The 18,590-nt window shown below is 39.1% G+C and overlaps 1 protein-coding gene across 22 annotated transcripts in view; it reads left to right on the plus strand.

Annotated features, from left to right (window-relative positions):
* The window catches only part of UNC79 (unc-79 homolog, NALCN channel complex subunit), a 266,834-nt gene that overhangs the window by 113,448 nt on the left and 134,796 nt on the right, over positions 1-18,590 (plus strand). For all 22 annotated transcript variants that reach the window (XM_019462133.2, XM_019462137.2, XM_053889744.1 and 19 more), the window contains 4 exons: positions 2,836-3,007; positions 4,381-4,611; positions 17,143-17,333; positions 17,904-18,027. In XM_019462133.2, the coding sequence (XP_019317678.2) occupies positions 2,836-3,007; positions 4,381-4,611; positions 17,143-17,333; positions 17,904-18,027 (718 nt within the window). The remainder of the gene's footprint in view (positions 1-2,835; positions 3,008-4,380; positions 4,612-17,142; positions 17,334-17,903; positions 18,028-18,590) is intronic.

The following is an 18,590-nucleotide window of genomic DNA, read 5'->3' on the forward strand; positions in this document are numbered from 1 at the left end:
ATTTTTTGATATAACATTATACCATTAGCTCTTTTGCATGTTGTTAGATAGTTTCTGTATTTACCATTTTTAGTGGAAACATAATTTTCATCTAGATTATTTCCCTCCACCTTTAGATTTTTAGATTGCTTCCATTTTTACTATTATATATTACTGTGATAAATATTGTTGTGAATAGTGCTGTTTTTCTATTTTTTATTTTTTTAGGGTAGACGACCAGATATGGTTGGCTGGGTCAAAGGGTATGAATGCTTTAATGGCTATTGATGCATTACCAAACTGATTTTCAGAGTGTGCATATGAATTTATAATGCCAAAAGCATTGTATGAAATTGCTAGTTTTGGCTACACTCTTGCCAACATTGGGTCTTATTCTTACAAATTATGACTTGTTGGGGTGCCCTGATAACTCAGTCAGTTAAGCGTCCACCTCTTGGTTTCGGCCCGGATCATGATCTCATAGTTGGCAAGTTTGAGCCCTGCATCAGGCTCCGCACTGACTGGCAGAGACTGTTTGGGATTCTCTCTCACCCTCTCTCTCTGCCCCTCCCCTGCTTGCACTTTCTCTCTCTCTCTCTCTCTCTCTCAAAATAAATAAATAAACTGAAAAAAAAATTATGACTTGTTTAGCAGGTTGAAAAAGGAGTCTTTGTTGCTCATTTACAGATCTTTGTTTGTTTGGGAAGACCTTTATCTCTCCTTCTATTCTAAATGACAGACTTGCTGGATAAAGGATTCTCGGCTGCATATTTTTTCTGTTTAGCACACTGAAGATATCGTGCCAAGCCTTTCTGGCCTGCCAAGTTTCAAAAGAGAGATCAGTCACGAGTCTTATAGGTCTCCCTTTATATGTGAGGGCACGTTTATCCCTTGGTGCTTTCAGAATTTTCTCTTTATCCTTGTATTTTGCCAGTTTTACTATGATATGTCGTGCAGAAGATCGATTCAAGTTACATCTGAAGGGAGTTCTCTGTGCCTCTTGGATTTCAATGCCTTTTTCCTTCCCCAGTTCAGGGAAGTTCTCAGCTATTATTTCTTCAAGTACCCCTTCAGCACCTTTCCCTCTCTCTTCCTCCTCCGGGATACCAATTATGCGTATATTATTTCTTTTTAGTGTATCACTTAGTTCTCTAATTTTCCCCTCATACTCCTGGATTTTTTTATCTCTCTTTTTCTCAGCTTCTTCTTTTTCCATAACTTTATCTTCTAGTTCGCCTGTTCTCTCCTCTGCCTCTTCAAGCCGAGCCGTCATCGTTTACATTTTGTTTTGCATTTCATTTAAAGCGTTTTTCAGCTCCTCGTGACTGTTCCTTAGTCCCCTGATCTCTGTAGCAAGAGATTCTCTGCTGTCCTCTATACTGTTTTCAAGCCCAGCGATTAATTTTATGACTATTATTCTAAATTCACTTTCTGTTATATTATTTAAATCCTTTTTGATCAGTTCATTAGCTGTTGCTACTTCCTGGAGATTCTTCTGAGGGGAATTCTTCCGTTTGGTCATTTTGGATAGTCCCTGGAGTGGTGGGGACCTGCAGGGCACTTCCCCTGTGCTGTGGTGTATAACTGGAGTTGGTGGGCGGGGCCGCAGTCCGACCTGATGTCTGCCCCCAGCCCACCGCTGGGGCCACAGTCAGACTGGTGTGTGCCTTCTCTTCCCCTCTGCTAGGGGCGGGATTCACTGTGGGGTGGCGTGGCCCGTCTGGGCTACTTGCACACTGCCAGGCTTGTGGTGCTGGGGATCTGGCGTATTAGCTGGGGTGGGTAGGCAAGGTGCACGGGGGCAGGAGGGGCAGGCTTAGCTCGCTTCTCCTTAGGTGATCCACTTCAGGAGGGGCCCTGTGGCAGCGGGAGGGAGTCAGATCCGCTGCCGGAGGTTTGGCTCCGCAGAAGCACAGAGTTGGGTGTTTGCGCGGAGCAAGCAAGTTCCCTGGCAGGAACTGGTTCCCTTTGGGATTTTGGCTGGGGGATGGGCGAGGGAGATGGCGCTGGTGAGCGCCTTTGTTCCCCACCAAACTGAGCTCTGTAGTCCGGGGGCTCAGCAGCTCTCCCTCCCTTTGTCCTCCAGCCTTCCCGCTTTCCGAGCAGAGCTGTTAACTTTTGACCTCCCAGACGCTAAGTCGCGCTTGCTGTGGGAACACACTCCGTCCGTCCCCTCCGCTTTTGCCAGCCAGACTCGGGGGCTCTGCTTGGCTGGCAGGCTGCCCCTCCGCCCCGGCTCCCTCCCGCCAGTCCGTGGAGCACGCACCGCCTCGCCGCCCTTCCTACCCTCTTCAGCGGGCCTCTCGTCTGTGCTTGGCTCCGGAGACTCCGTTCTGCTAATCCTCTGGCGGTTTTCTGGGTTATTTAGGCAGGTGTAGGTGGAATCTAAGTGATCAGCAGGACGCGCGGTGAACCCAGCGTCCTCCTATGCCGCCATCTTCCAACCTCCCAGATCTTTGAATATTAGATATTGAGTATTTTTCCATTTGGGTATAAATTCTTCAGTCTCTCTTTGTACCATGCATTTGAGGTCCACATAACTTCAGATTAGATCTAGGGGAAGTATTGGCGTCTAGCGGGATGGTTGGTACACTGGGAGCCAGAAGGCATCAGTTCTGCCTGATTCTAATTGATTGGAGGAAGCAGCCTCTTTGTGCCTCAGTTTATTCACTTTGGAAATGGGGATGGAGTACAACATAGTAAAGAACTGAAATTAGGCCTGTTGGAGCAACTTCTACCAATTGGAAGGAGAGCAGCCAGTTATGCCTGAGTACTCATGAAGTGGTTGCTCTGAATAGGTCATAACCTAGAATGTGTTTTTCGATCACCTAACTTGACATCTCTCATCTTTGGCAGCTTGTTGAAAGAAGCCGAGTTCCATGCTGAGCAGCGGGAATATGAGCTGAATCGCCGGCGGCAGCTGGGACTTTCCTCTTCCCACCATTCCCTGGATAACACTGACTTTGACAACAAGGATGATGATAAACACGACCAGCGACTACTCAGTCAATTTGGAATATGGTTTTTAGTAAGAAAATAATAAGTTAGCTATTCTCTGCTTTCTTATTTCTCATGACAACATTGCACCAATGAGGAATATTTCCTGTTCTTTTTAAAGAAGTTAGTGAATAGTGAAAAGTTAACCTTAGCGGTGGGACTCTATATTGTAGGACAGTGGCTCTCAACCCTGGGCTGCACATTGGATTTCCCTGGGAAATCTTTCAAAGAATGGCAATGCCCAGATCCCACCCTAGCATCTTGGGAACTTTTAAAAAAGCTTTCTTGTTGATTCTAATGAGTAGCCAGGTGTTGAAGCCTACCGGCCAGACCCTTGACTGTTTGAAATGCACCTTTGACAGAAAATGGATGGGAATGTTGCTAGGGTATGTTGTGAAATAACCGAGTCAATATAATTTACAGATCATTCGCATCCTATCATCTATACACATGACATTTTTCTTGAAAGTTCAGTATCTGTGGTACTTTTTGTTTATTTAGGGCAAGTTTGCATACAACCAGAAAAATCAGAGCTGTATTAACACAGGCAATTTGATTGTTTTTGACTGATTCACAGGCAACATTCATTCAGTAAAGATCAAACATCCCAGTCCCAAATTCCATGCAAGCTGAACATGGCAGTTCTGTTAGAGAAGCAGACTTTTGTTTTTGCCCAACGGAGACATAGATTGAGTCTCCATAGTAATATATCTCTTTATGCTTTTACATGGTTATCTGAAAAAGTTGTGTTTTGTTTTGTCTTACCAAATTGGTATTTAATTGCTGATTTCACATTTTTTGCTCCTAGAGCTTACTACCTAATGACATAATGACTGCTATTATGAACTCTTTGAAGGCAAGGATACTGTTTTATTTATTTGTACATTCCTGACTCCTACTATTGTGTTTCATAAAAGATTATTGCAGAATGAATAATGAATAAACGATGAGCTGCTTTTAAAAGGCTATTTGTAATGTGCTGAATTAGGGGGCTCTAGGCTTTCAGAATTATTACTGATAGAAAATCCTTAGCTAAATCTGATAATTTTAGAATGGAAACATAGGTAGATTATGTTTTCACTGAAGATATTTATGAAATTTCACTTTGCAGACCTAACTTTTAAAAAAGCATTGATCTAGTGTAGATTACAAAATAGGTTTCTTCTAGGAGAAAAGGCTTATCGAAAGGTGCAATCTCGAGGGGAAATTATTGTTGCAATACTTCTCTCCCTGTAAGGAATGCAGTTTCTAGGTTAAATGATCCTGTGTCATTTATAAACTGCCTACTTTAGATGGATTATTGGGAACCGTTTTTTGTTTTTTTTTTTTTTGCCGTTAAACGAATCTTAATAATGATGTAAAATGGATGAAGGCTAAAGCAGAGTCTAATCTGCCCATTTCCAGGTGAGCCTTTGCACGCCCAGTGAGAACACACCTACAGAGAGCTTGGCCAGGCTGGTGGCCATGGTGTTTCAGTGGTTCCACTCCACGGCATATATGATGGATGATGAAGTTGGAAGTTTGGTGGAAAAACTGAAGCCTCAGTTTGTCACCAAGTGGTTGAAGACAGTCTGTGATGTTCGCTTTGATGTCATGGTCATGTGCCTTCTTCCCAAACCAATGGAATTTGCCAGGGTAAGTGGAGGCCCCCCACTCTGACCTTGTTGGAGAGGAATTGGGAGAAACACTTCCCTAGCCATTAGCATGTTATCATTGTCTATAGAAGAGCATCTCTCCTTATTTTAGTCAATACAGCTGAATGAGGTTAGTTGAGCAACTACATTTTAGGTGATGTGCTGCTTTGATGTTGGTTTGGGATGAAGAATGGTAAAACGAATATGTGAGATATCTTTAAGAATTTACAAGAAGATAAAAAAATGGGGCACCTCGGTGGCTCTTGATTTTGGCTCAGCTCACGATCGTGTGGTTTGTGGGGTCATGCCCCATAGGGCTCTGAGCTGATAGACTGGAGCCTGCTTGGGATTCTCTCTCTTACTTTCTCTCTGCTTCTCTCCTGCTCGTGCACTCTCAATCTCTTTCTCAAAATTAAAAAAAAATAATAATAATTTAAGGGAGGATTCTTCCCTGACTTTGCTGAATGTATTTTTTTAAATTAAGAAACAGAAGAAAAAAGTTTTTCTATGAGATTGCAAGGTCTCAGTCCTTCTCTGGTCTACTGTCTGTGTAAAGGCTAACATTTGATTAGGAGCAATTTCTGTGGTTTCACATAAATTTCTAGAAGTGAATGGCAGAAATCCCTGCCCTCTCATTTGGAATGCCACAAAAGGCATAGGACGTGCCAAAATGCTCCCTTTCCTCCAGCTTATAGGACAAATTCCTCTGAGCTCATCCTTTTGCTTAGTGGATTATAGGCTTCAGATACACAGCTGGTAAGACCCCATATTTTTAAAATACAATATAATTTGTGTCTAACTTAGCAAGGTGGATGTCCAGAATCAGTTTTTGGCAGAAATATAGGACATTTTTTCAAGATATTTTCTGGATTTTATTTTGTGATTATTTTGGTTTGTTTTCAATGAGATAGGGAGGCATTTTTCAGTCTAATTAAGACATTTAAGGATAAAATAGAACACAGACCATCTAGAGAAATAGCTTTCGTTAGGTTTCTGGGACACAGAGTAGTTCTGTGGGTGATTCAAGATATACTTTTTTCTTCTTTGGTGCCACCTACTGACTCACATATAAAATTGGAGTTTTGCATAACAGACATTCCCTATTTTGTGGCATTATTTGACTGTGTTGATATGTTTTCTATTATTATTTCCTTTGGAATAGTAAAGGATTGGTCCAATCTGATTATCGAAGATAAGAGGAAATGGTAGCTGAGGGCCTGTAACAGACACATTTGGGAGAGAAAAGACAAAGTTTATTTATACTTATAGTCAGTACTCAGTACATTGCTGCATATCAGTGATGGGCATCTCCCTCAGTAGCCAAAGATAAAAAGTGTAGGGTAGGGAGTTAGGGCTGGAATGGGAAGATATGGAAGGTTCTCTTGAGCCTTTTGATACTTAGTGGCACTGGGCAGTCTGTCTCCACAGCAGCTGAATTCACAGGTAACTACTCCCTTTAATGGAAATGATATTTCTGAAAGCTCTGCTTTAGTCAGACAAGGGAAGTTGGGATAAAGTTTCTGCATCTTCTTTAGTTCTAACGTTTTCATTAAAATGATCCTTATGACAAGTGTGGGGGTCTGAGTGGTTCCGCACATTTCTCTCCTCTGAAACTTCGAGAGAAGTTTCACACCAAAAGGAAGGTAGGTTGATTGCTGTAGATTTGGGTTAGGAGCTTCCAGGTAAGAGATCTGCAAAGGAGGAAGCAGGCATAGATTAGGACAAGGAAACAAACACAAAAAAACCTGAGATTAATGGTGACAGTAGACTCTAAACCTAGTTTCCAAGGCCAGAGGGCAGCCAGTCAGGATTTGCAGATGTTGGGCTCAAAGTGTCTTTAGACAATAGAGTGAGGTCGTCAATGTCTCTGTCCTGGTTATGAGCAGCGCATGGGCGATGCTGGTGTTTGGTGAGATTCCTGACTGGCCCTGGCTATTGCCACAAGTCCTTTGAAGTTCAAATCAAATTGTCTTACTCTGGCTTGCAGGGCTTTGGGACAAGACAACCTAGAGTCTCAATAGGATCTAGACTGTCAGGTTTTAGTTTTCAGTGACACCAAGTAAGCAGGGTGGGAGGAAAATTGGAAATACCAGTTACTGACAAAATGTGCGAGACAGCAGGATTCAGTTTATGAGGAGGTGACAAATAGCTCAAAGACCGTGAGCAGGACTAGATTCTGATAATTCACAAGGGTGGGTTATAGTTTTCCATTGAAACATAAAATTTCTGTCTATAGTCACCCCCCATTTTGATCATAGATAATCAAAATAAGATTAATCTTATTCACAAAGTAAGACTAGTCTCATTAAATTTGGCCTAATTATTTATGTAGATGCAGCGACAGTCAATGGTAATTGACCAAAATAAACCTTTAATGTTGGCTTTGCTGGAATGTTTATGGAGAATCTCAGATTGGGCTTTTAGAAACCGCTAGAGGTTAGGATGCTAAGCCAGTAACTTGTCATCATACTTCATCTACAGTACCTCTAGATTTGGGTAAATTTATCTCTAAGGTCACCAAAATATTCTAAGTTTCCTGGACCTTTCAGAAAGTAACATTTCGTATTTGTTTATCCTGTTTTTTCCAAGAGGGCTTTGTAAGCACTGGCTCCTTCATGTCAACCTTAGTTCCTTAAAACTGGTCATATCTGATTCTATGCACATCCTTCTCTACTATGACAGTCTAGGCAAAGCCTTGGTGGTATTACCAGTTTTTCTGATTATGTTCTGTTACAAGGAGAACAGATTGAGAAACTTGTGCATGGAAATAAAAATACTAAGAGTTTCTGAACTCTGAAGGGTCAGATGTTGGGGGAGAAAAAGACAAGTGTTTTGTTGTTGTTTACAAAAATAATCTACTAAATTCTTGTGAGTTGTAGCTAGTTTAAGAAAAACCTTATATCCAGAAAATAGAACATTAAAGAGCCAGCAAAGTTCCAAACTAAAAAAACACAAAAATGATTACCTTTCTTCATCAGTTCATTCAACCTAATCTAATTAATTAAAAAAAATTTTTTTAAGTTTATTTATTTTTGAGAGGGGTGGGGAGGGGCAGAGAGAGAGAGGGAGAAAGAGAATCTCAAGCAGGCTCTGCACCGTCAGCGTGGAGCCCGATGTAGGGCTCAAATTCACAAACCATGAGATTGTGATCTGAGCTGACACAGAGTCCAGATGCTTAACCAACGGAACCACCCAAGTGCCCCAACCCCATCTAATTAACTTTTGTTCCTTTTAATCTTGGGTAGCAGTTTTAGGAACACATCGGCTTCTCCACCAGCGTTCTGGAATCCTTTCTCAGGCCGGCAGCATGCAATACCACCAGCAGCTTGTACTCAGTATTGCCTGTCATACTGTTCCTGGGTCTCAGAGACAGTTCTTTTTGCTAAAGCCAAAGCCTTCTATCTAGTGGTTGATCACAAGAGCTTTCAGGAAAACATCAGAAAAAAAACAATAACAAACTGTGAATGATAAAAGACTTTAAAAATGGCTATAATCAGATCCTCTGAGAGTACTGGAATTATGATCACATTAGGGAAAGCATCAGGAGGCTATGTCATGAGCAGGAAAAGTAATGACAAATTGCTAGAAATTTCATAACATTTTACCTATACAAATATAAGCTAGGGAAGGTTAAGCATCTCTTCGTATTTGATGATGCTTTTCATGCAATTCAACATATCAAATAAACCTAATTGGTTATTGGAAACCTAATATCTTATTTTACTAGAAAAAGAAAAAAATCCTTTGAGATTTTCTAGAGGCCCTCTCAGAAATCTCAAAGCCAGTTTGAGATCAAGATTTTATTAAGGACTTGATTTTGGGAAGGCAAAAATATGAAAAGTTGTCAGAAATGTCAAAAGGTTTAAACACTTAATTCACCAGGATCACAGGGTCACTATGAAACAATACTTAATTATCCATTTAACCACAAGGACAAAAAGATTTCAAAAGTAAATATAGGATGTAACATGCTAATTAAAAATTGGCTTTTTTGTTTTAATTGAGAAGACTTAGTTCTCTTAAATAATTGAGGACTTGGGGCACAGGAAATTATGGTAAGACACAGAATAGTTGTTTCCTAGACACATTATTGAAAAGGTAAAGAAAAACCTTGTTCAATTTCTTTTCTTTTTATCCTTTTACTTTATTATTATTATTTTTTTAAATTTAAATCCAAATTAGTTGATATTAGTATAATAATGATTTCAGGAATAGAATTTAGTGATTCATCATGTAATATAACACCCAGTGCTCATCCCAAGTGCCCTCCTTAATGCCTCTCACCCATCTAGACCATCCCCCCACCCAACACCCCACCAGCGACCCTCAGTTTGTTCTGTATAATTAAGAGTCTCTTACAGTTTGTCTCCCACTCTGCTTTTATCTTATTTTTCCTTCCCTTCCCTTATGTTCATCTGTTTTGTATCTTAAAGTCCTCATATGAGTGAAGTCATATGATATTTGTCTTTTTCTGAGTGACTTATTTCACTTAGCATAATACATTATGGTTCCATCCAAATTGTTGCAAATGGCAAGATTTCATTCTCTTTAATTGCTGAATAGTATTCAGTAATTCAGTATAATAGTATTCCATTACACACACACACACACACACACACACACACACACACACACATACACCACATCTTCTTTATTTATCCATTTTTCAGTCAGTGGACATTTGGGCTCTTTCCACACTTTGGCTCTTGTCAATAGTGCTGCTATAAACATTGGAGTGCATGTGCCCTTTTGAATCAGCACTTCTGTATCCTTTGGATACATATCTAGTAGTGCAATTACTGGGTTGTAGGATAGTTCTATTTTTAATTTTTTGAGGAAACTCCACACTGTTTTCCAGAGTGGCTGCACCAGTTTGCATTCCCACCAGCAGTGCAAAAGAATTCCTCTTTCTCCACATCCTTGCCAACATCTGTTGTTGCCTGACTTGTTAATGTTAGCCATTCTGACAGGGGTGAGGTGGCATCTCATTGTGGTTTTGATTTGCATTTCCCTGGTGATGAGTGAAGTTGAGCATTTTTTCATGTGTCAGTTGGCCATCTGGATGTCTTCTTTGGAGAAGTGTCTATTCATGTCTTTTGCCCATTTCTTCACTGGATTATTTGTTTTTTGGGTGTGGAGTTTGATAAGTTCTTTGTAGATTTTGGATACTAACCCTTTATTTGATATGTCATTTGCAAATATCTTCTCCCATTCTGTCGGTTGCCTTTTAGTTTTTTTGCTGACTGTTTTCTTTGCTGTGCAGAAGCCTTTTTTCTTGATGAGGTCTCAATAGTTCTTTTTGCTTTTGTTTCCCTTACCTCTGGAGACATGTTGAGTAAGAGGTTGCTGTGGCTGAGGTCAAAGAGGTAGTTGCCTGTTTTCTCCTCTAGGGATGGCTTCCTGTCTAACATTTAGGTCTTTCATCCATTTTGAGTTTATTTTTGTTTATGGGGTAAGAAAGTGGTCCAGGTTCATTGTTCTGCATGTCGCTGTCCAGTTGTCCCAGCACCACTTGCTGAAGAGACTGTCTTTGTTCCATTTGATATTCTTTCCTACTTTGTTAAAGATTAGTTGGCCATACATTTGTGGGTCCATTTCTGGGTTCTCTATTTTCCTCCATTGATCTGAGTGTTTTTGTGCCAGTACCATACTGTCTTGATGATTACAGTTTTATAGTACAGCTTGAAGTCCAGGATTATGATGGCTCCAGCTTTGGTTTTCTTTTTCAGGATTGCTTTGGCTATTCGGGGTCTTTTCTGGTTCCACACAAATTTTAGGGTTTTTTTTTTTTGTTGTTGTTCTAGCTCTGTGAAGCATGCTGGTGTTATTTTGGGTAGTATCTACATTTTAACGATATTTCTTCTTTCAATTCACGAGCATGGAATTTGTGTGTGTGTGTGTCTTCTTCAATTTCTTTCATAAGCTTTCTATAGTTTTCAGTGTATAGATTTTTCACCTCTTTGATCAGGTTTATTCTTAGGTATTTTATGGTTTTGGGTGCAATTGTAAATGGGACTGATTCCTTGATTTCTCTTTCTGCTGCTTTATTATTGGTGTATAGAAATGCAACTGATTTCTGTACATTGATTTTATATCCTGTGACTTTGCTGAATTCATGTATCAGTTCTAGCAGTTTATTGGTAGGTAGAGTCTTTGGGGTTTTCCACACAGAGTGTCATGTCATCTGCGAAGAGTGAAAATTTGACTTCCTCCCTGTCGATTTGGATGCCTTTTATTTCTTTATATTGTCTGATTGCTGAGGCTAGGACTTCCAACAGTGTGTTGAGTAACAGTGGTGAGAGTGGACATCTTTGTCATGTTTCTGACCTTAGGAGGAAAGCTCTCAATTTTTCCCCCTTGAGGATGATATTAGTGGCAGGTCATTCATATTTGGCCTTTATGGTCTTGAGGTATGATCCTTCTATCCCTTCTATCCCTTTTCTTGATGGTTTTTATTAAGAAATGATGCTATATTTTATCAAATGCTTTTTTTGCATTCAATTTCTTATTAAGAACACACCAGTAACCCAAAAAACTTTTGTCCTTTTCTGTGAAAGAAAACCAAACTCAGGGGTGCCTGGGTGGCTCAGTTGGTTAAGCGTCCAACTTTGGCTCAGGTCATGATCTCATGGTTCATGGGTTTGAGCCCTGCATCGGGTTCTGTGATGGCAGCTCAGAGCCTGGAACCTGCTTCAGATTCTGTCTCCCTGCCTCTGTGCCCCTCCCCTGCTTGTGCTCTGTCTCTCAAAAATAAATAAACATTGACAAAAAAAAAAAAAAAAAAAAAAAAAACAACCCAAACACAGGTTTTATACTGCTACACTGTTAATATTAAAGTTCACTTGGTGTTGTATGGAAACCACTTTGACAATAAATTTCCTATTTAAAAAAATAATAAAATAAAATAAAATAAAATAAAAAAAAAAAGTTCACTTAAAAAACTTTCCCCATCAATCTTAGCCAGTTTGACCACACGAGGTAAGATTCTCTCTCTGTCCTCCACCCCCACCCTCCACACCATCCTTTACAACTTTTTATTTCTATTCAGGTTTTTGTCCTTCACTTTACTCTTTTTTTATTCTAGAAAGCCTTCACACCACCTCTACAGAATGACTTTAGGACAGAATTACTCTTTTTGTCCTTAACAAAATTGTCTCATATATTCCTTAAATATTCTGCATATGGAGTTTTTTCCATCACTCTTACTATTTCTAATAGTTTCACTTATATATATTGATCATAGTTTTCAACACTTGATAACCTCTATTTTTCAGAGAAAACCAAGAGGTAGACAGTTTGTGAATTTCCTGTCACCTACCAGTGTTTTGTAGCATATTAGCAAATTTTATGAATATACTACTTTATAACCTCAAGAGCTATATTTCATAGTATAATTTCTCAATATGGCAAAAAGAACATATTTATTAACAGATCAAAATATCTTTAGTCTCTCTGTCATAATAAGAATCCAAAAGTAGGTGCACCTGGTGGCTCAGTTAGTTAAGCATTGACTCCTAGTTTTGGCTCAGGTCATGATCTCATGGTTTGTGAGGTCGAGACTCATGTCCATGCAGAGCCTGCTTGGGACTTTCTCTCTTTCCCTCTCTCTCTGCCCCTCCCCCTCTCACATGCACTTGTGCTCTCTGTCTCAAAATAAATAAACAGGAAAAAAAAAGAATCTAAAAGTATATAAACTTGTATTCAGTAATTAATGTTTCAGTGTTTTGTCTTTTTTTCTTTTTAATGTTTATTTATTCTTGAGAGAGAGAGACAGAGCGCAAGCAGGGAAGTCGCAGAGAGAGAGGGAGACACAGACTCCAAAGTAGGCTCCAGGCTCCGAGCTGTCATCACAGAGCCTGACATGGGGCTCAAACTCACAAACTGTGAGATCGTGACCTGCGCCAAAGTTGGACACTTAACCGACTGAGCCACCCAGGCACCCCTCAGTGTTTTGTCTTATTTAGAAATGGTCTAGATATTCAACAGGTACATACCATTTAATGTAACTTAGTATAACTTTCGTTTCAAGCTATCAAAAACATTTTGGAAACTACTAAGTAGACATATTATAAAACACAGCTATTGTTGAAATAAAGCTTGTCAGAATAATAATTTAATTTAATTAAAATTAAATCTATACATTTTATAATCTCAAACATCTAGTAAATATAATATTAACTTACTTGACTAGAAAACCGACATAGAATAAAAATGTATGATTAGATTATACTCACTGCTGATAACTCAGAAGACACAACTGTTTTTATTAAACCAACTATATCTCGTCTTGTTTATGAAAGATTTACCCAAATCACATGAACTTGAAAAACATTTGGGTTACTTTCTATATTTCTGAGAGTTTGGGGAATATTTAATTCATATAAGTTACGTTTTTAAAACTCATTTAGAATAGATCTTTTAATGGATTTTGTAAATTGTCAATACCATTCAGAAGTAACAAAATATCACATATACATAATATACCTATGCAAAAGTATAGACAGACACACATACAAATGGTCCCCAGTTTACCATGGTTTGATTTAGGATTTTTCGACTTTACAATGGTACAAGAGTGATACATATTCAGTAGAAACCGTACTTCAACATGTGAATTTTGATCTTTTCCTGGACTAGTGGTATGCAGTATGATCCTCACTCATGATGCTGGGCAGGGGCCACGAGCCTCAGCTCCCAGACAGCCACGTGGTCACTGGGTCAACCTTTGCTATACCAGCTACCGTTGCGCACCCACACAGCCATTCTGTTTTTCACTTGCAGTACAGTATTCAATAACTTACATGAGCTATTTAACACTTTATTATAAAATAGGCTTTGTGTTAGATGATTTTGCCCAGCTGTAGGCCAATGTGAGTGTCCTGAGCACATGCAAGGTGGGCCAGGCTAAGCAATGATATTTGGTAAGTTGGGAGTGTTAAGTGTATTTTTAATTTACGGTATCTTCAACTTATGATGGGCTTATTGGGACACAATGCAATTTTGAGTCGAGAAATATCTGTAGAGACCTTAACAGTAGAGACTGTCATAGTAATACAAAACTCACTAGTTTATGTAAGAGTTGTTTTTCAAATTCACTTTTCATCATCACTTTTATTCAAATTATGTTTCTAGCAGATAGAACAAGTGGTTAACCTGTTCAATGTAAGGACTAAAGCTTTTTATCAATATTTTTGGAGAGACCTTCAAGATCTTTTTATTTGCCCTGATGTGTAATGAAGGCTGTGGTTCAGCCTTAGGCAGTTAGTTATTTTAGTCCACTAAGAAGTTACTTTTTATTTTTTTGTATTTACTTTATTTATTTTTTTATTTTTTGGGGGGTGCCTACAATCTTTATTTATTTTTAATAAAATTCATTGTCAAGTTGGCTAACATACAGTGTATACAGTGTGCTCTTGGTTTTCCATGATTCATCGCATACATACAACACCCAGTGCTCATCCCAACAAGTGCCCTCCTCAATGCCCATCAACCATTTTCCCCTCTCCCTCACCTCCCCCCGCCCCATTAACCCTCAGTTTGTTCTCTGTGTTTAAGAGTCTCTTATGGTTTGCCTTCCTCCCTCTCTGTAACCATTTTTTTCCCCTTCCCTCTCCCTATGGTCTTCTGTTAAGTTTCTCAAGTTCCACATATGAGTGGAAACATATGATACCTCTCTCTGACTGACTTATTTCACTTAGCATAATACCCTCCAGTTCCGTTGCTGCAAAGGGCAGGATTTCATTCTTTCTCATTGCCAAGTAGTATTCCATTGTATATATAAACCACATTTTCTTTATCCATTTTTAAAAGCTGGAATATGCTAAGGAAAAAGGCATTGGAGGTTTGCTAAGGCGGGGGGTGGGGGGTGTTAATTGGAGCTTCTCAGGAAGAAGAATAAATTTCTCCTGTTTTTTTAAATTAATTTTTTTTTTTTTTAATCACAGGAGGCAATAGTACAAGTAAAAGCAAGACATCCCTTTGGCCTGAGAGCCAGCTATTTCCTTGGATGTTTGCATCTTAGAGAGATGCTTTCAGGACCTTGAGAAGATAGTTCTGAGGGGTAGAAGATTTACATCTCAAAGAGGGAGAGAAAGGATGCAAACTTTTAAAGTCACTGGTCTAAGAGGGTTTTGATTGGGACAAATAATGAATTCTCTAGGTAGCATGGAGCTTTTAGGAGCAGGCATTTTAAGGGAGGAGGGGTTTGGGAGGTGGGCAACATTATTTGTGCTGAGTCTGAAGTCTTGAGTGGGTCCACGTTGAGGCCTTAGTACAGAGGAGGGTTCAGGGGGGTCTGCCTGAGGAGGCTGAGGCCTGGGACAATTACTAATAAAGTGTTTATTCAGTGCAGCATAGTCCCCTTTTCCCATGTCCTGACTTTCCGTAGTATCTGCAGGCATCTTGAGATGAATAGGGGAAACTCTGGGATTGGGAAGAAGCATGGGTGGGCTTTGGGATACTTCCAGAACCACAATTACGTTTTCTGTAAAGATTCGATTAGTAAGGCGAGGACAGTTATTTTTAGTTCTTCAAAGAATAAGATGGCAGCCTTGATAATATTTAATTAAGGAGCTGGGCTACCCCCTTGACTGCATTAATTTGAATTCTTTATATCAATGAGAGGATTTCCAACTAAGGGGAAAACAGAAGATTCCTATGTTCTGAGATGTGTAGATTTAGAGCTGTGTGCCTTTGCAATATTTTTGTAAATTGTTTGGCGAAGACTTTAGGATATTTTCCTTCCTTCGGAGTATGTCATTCCACTTTAGCCCAATTAAACTTTGGAGGGAAGGCCTCTATGATAGCTCCTATCAGGCTCTGAATATGGGCCTCTGACTGGATCATTTGCAGGAGAAGGTGGTGGAGGGGAGTTCATGGTAGGGGCAGATTTTAATTTTTGTTCTAAATCTGATTTCTGTTCTAGAATTTTGCTAGGGGAGTCTTTAGGCTAGCTGTGATCTTTTGTGTGTGTTTGTGTCTTACCAGTTTGATCCTCCCATATTGGTAATATGACATTTGTTTAAGGTGAGAACTCTCTAAAATCCTTTTAAATATGACAGCTTTTCCAAATCAAAGGATCCATTGTTTAGCTATTGACAATTTAGGAACACCCCAGAGATACTTATTCCAAAATGTGACTCAAAGCCAGTAGGCATTTGGGGCGCCTAGGTAGCTTAGTAGGTTGAGCGTCTGACTCTTGATTTTGCTCATGTCATGATCTCATGGTTCGTGAGTTTGAGTCCCGCGTTGGGATCTGCCTTCAGCTCTTGGAGCCTGCTTGAAATTGTCTTCCTCTCTCTGCCCACCCCCAAAATAAATAAACTTTAAAACAACAACAACAAGAAAAAACCCCGTGGGCCTCTGAGTGTATGTAACAACAGTGACAGTCCCAGAAATGTAGTCACTTCCTGCAAATTTCTAATCAATCATCTAGAATTTTGGAAATAGGATACCAAATAGATATTTGAGCTTTAAATAGAATTGATTTAATTGTTTTCAATAACTTAGAATTCTAGGAATAATAATTAAATGTTTAAAATTGGATTCATTTAAAATAAGGTAGTTTCCAACGATTCTTGTATTATATGGTAAAGATTCAGGACCAGTTGAGCTGTTGTTACTTTGACATACATAATAAGAATATAAGGTCTTTATCTAAAATTGGAATTATAAGGGCACCTGGGTGGCTCAGTCAGTGAAGCGTCTGAATTCGGCTCAGGTCACGATCTCACAGTTTGTGGGTTTGAGTCCTGTGTGGGGCTCTGTATTGACAGCTCAGAGCCTGGAGCCTGCTTCAGATTCTGTGTCTCCTCCTCTGTCTCTCTGCCCCTTCCACACTTGCACTCAGTCTCTCTCTCTCTTTCAAAAAATAAACATTAAAAAATAAATAAATGACATTGGAATTATGAACAGAACCTGAATTTAATTCGATATAATTTTTTTTGCACTAGAAAATTAATATACTATCTTAGTAAAAAACACGTTTGTTTTTTTTTTAATTAATGAATTCATCCATCCTTAGAACATTTTTAGGAGAAAAATTGTGGCATAATATAGCACAGGGAAGAATAGCACTCTCTGCCACTTTATTTTCCATACTGAAAAATATTAAATGCAAAGTGTACAGTAGTAGAAATCTATATTCCTCTGAAGCACAGGTGTAACTGCACGTATTTGTAATGGGTTTGTGAAACTTTAGAAATAATAATGCTCCAATTGTGTGCTCATCCTGTTAGGAATAAATCTTTGGAATTTTAATTCATGTGTGAGATTCGGACTGCAGTAGAATAGTTGAAATCCAGTCTGTGATTAATATTTGGACCTATTTGTAAGTATGGGGTTTTTTTGTAATTAATGTATCCTGATGGTTTATAGATTCTTACATATCTCACTGGGAAGATACTTGGCCCGCAATTCAGATGTAATGGATTTCGGTCTTCCTCTGTATCCATCTCCTTTAGGAAGTCCTTAGAGTATAACCTTAACAGGTGCATTTTGTTCTTTTCCCCTATGGCTGTGGAAATGCCATCAGGTTGGTGGTTACTGGGATAAATCCTGCAGCACGGTGACTCAGTTGAAGGAAGGTCTCAACCGAATCCTCTGCCTGATCCCCTACAATGTGATCAGTCAGTCTGTGTGGGAGTGTATTATGCCCGAGTGGCTGGAAGCCATCAGAACAGAAGTCCCAGATAACCAGTTAAAAGAATTCAGGGAAGTATTAAGGTGGGTAAGTAGTTTAATGAAGCCACCACAATTATAATGATGTCTGACATTTATTGAGCATGTAATGTGTGCCAGGAACGGTGTTAAGTATTTTATATAATCTTGTTTACTTTTTAACAACCCTATAGAGAAATCTGAAGGTGCAAAATGAAGCAGTTGCAATAAACTGTGCTAAGATGACCTGGAATTGTCGAGAAAAAATTTGGTTCTGGTGGAATAATAGATACACCATATTGTTTGTTTATTTTCAAATATAATTATGATTTGAATAAAGTGGGGAGAATGCAAGGGGATAATGTTTTTAGATGCTGGGGAGCAACTCTAATTCCTTAGAAATGCAGTTCTTTCTGTTAAGCCTGATATGAGTATAAACACTAATGTTATTAACAACAGTATGAATTCTTTATTCTAATGAAATAAACTATTATAGTAAAATGAAACATGATAATAATATTTGGAACACAGCCCAATCTAAAGTGTTTGGCTCCCCAAATAAGGTACAGTTAAAAAATGCAACTCAACCCTGATATATGCCCATTGGTCATTTACTTTTGTTGCTCTGCTTTCCAGCAAAATGTTTGACATTGAGCTCTGTCCTCTACCTTTTTCATTGGAAGAAATGTTTGGCTTTATTAGTTGTCGGTTCACAGGATACCCTTCCTCTGTGCAGGAACAAGCTTTACTGTGGCTTCATGTGAGTAAATGGTACCTTTAATCATTTGGGGCAATAGTTCTTAGCCTGGGAATTTAGATCCCTGGGTAGAGGAGCGGGGAGTTATTGCAGAGTCTATAAATTTGCATGTTTGCTGAGGGTAGTCTATAGACTAATAACTCCTTGCATAGGTAAATAACTATATGTCGTATATATGTGTCTATCATTATGGTTAGTAGAGTACAGATTTATGCAATACTATTACTGAATTCATAATAGCTTTTGGTCCTTATGTATTTTTCCATCAATAGATTCTAAAAGTATAATAGGCTGTCTTGTGGGGTTCTTTTAAATCTTTTGATGTTAAATAGGTGCTTTACTTGGGAAGGTTGAGAGCTGCTGCCTTAGGGAGTAGCATGAGCTGCTGGAATGCCTTTCTCCCCGGTCTGCACTTGTAACTCCAGCGTATCCTTAAAGCCCAACTCAAAAATGATCTCATCTATGAAGTTTTCTTCACACCCCCATTTTCTCTTTGGAATTCACTATTCCTTCCCCCAGTACTCATATAGGCTCCTTGTGTAAATTTTATTCAGCCTAATATTTAG

This window comes from Panthera pardus, unplaced genomic scaffold (genome assembly GCF_024362965.1).
Source record: "Panthera pardus isolate Hobbes unplaced genomic scaffold, ASM2436296v1 HiC_scaffold_24, whole genome shotgun sequence".
NCBI lineage: Eukaryota > Metazoa > Chordata > Mammalia > Carnivora > Felidae > Panthera > Panthera pardus.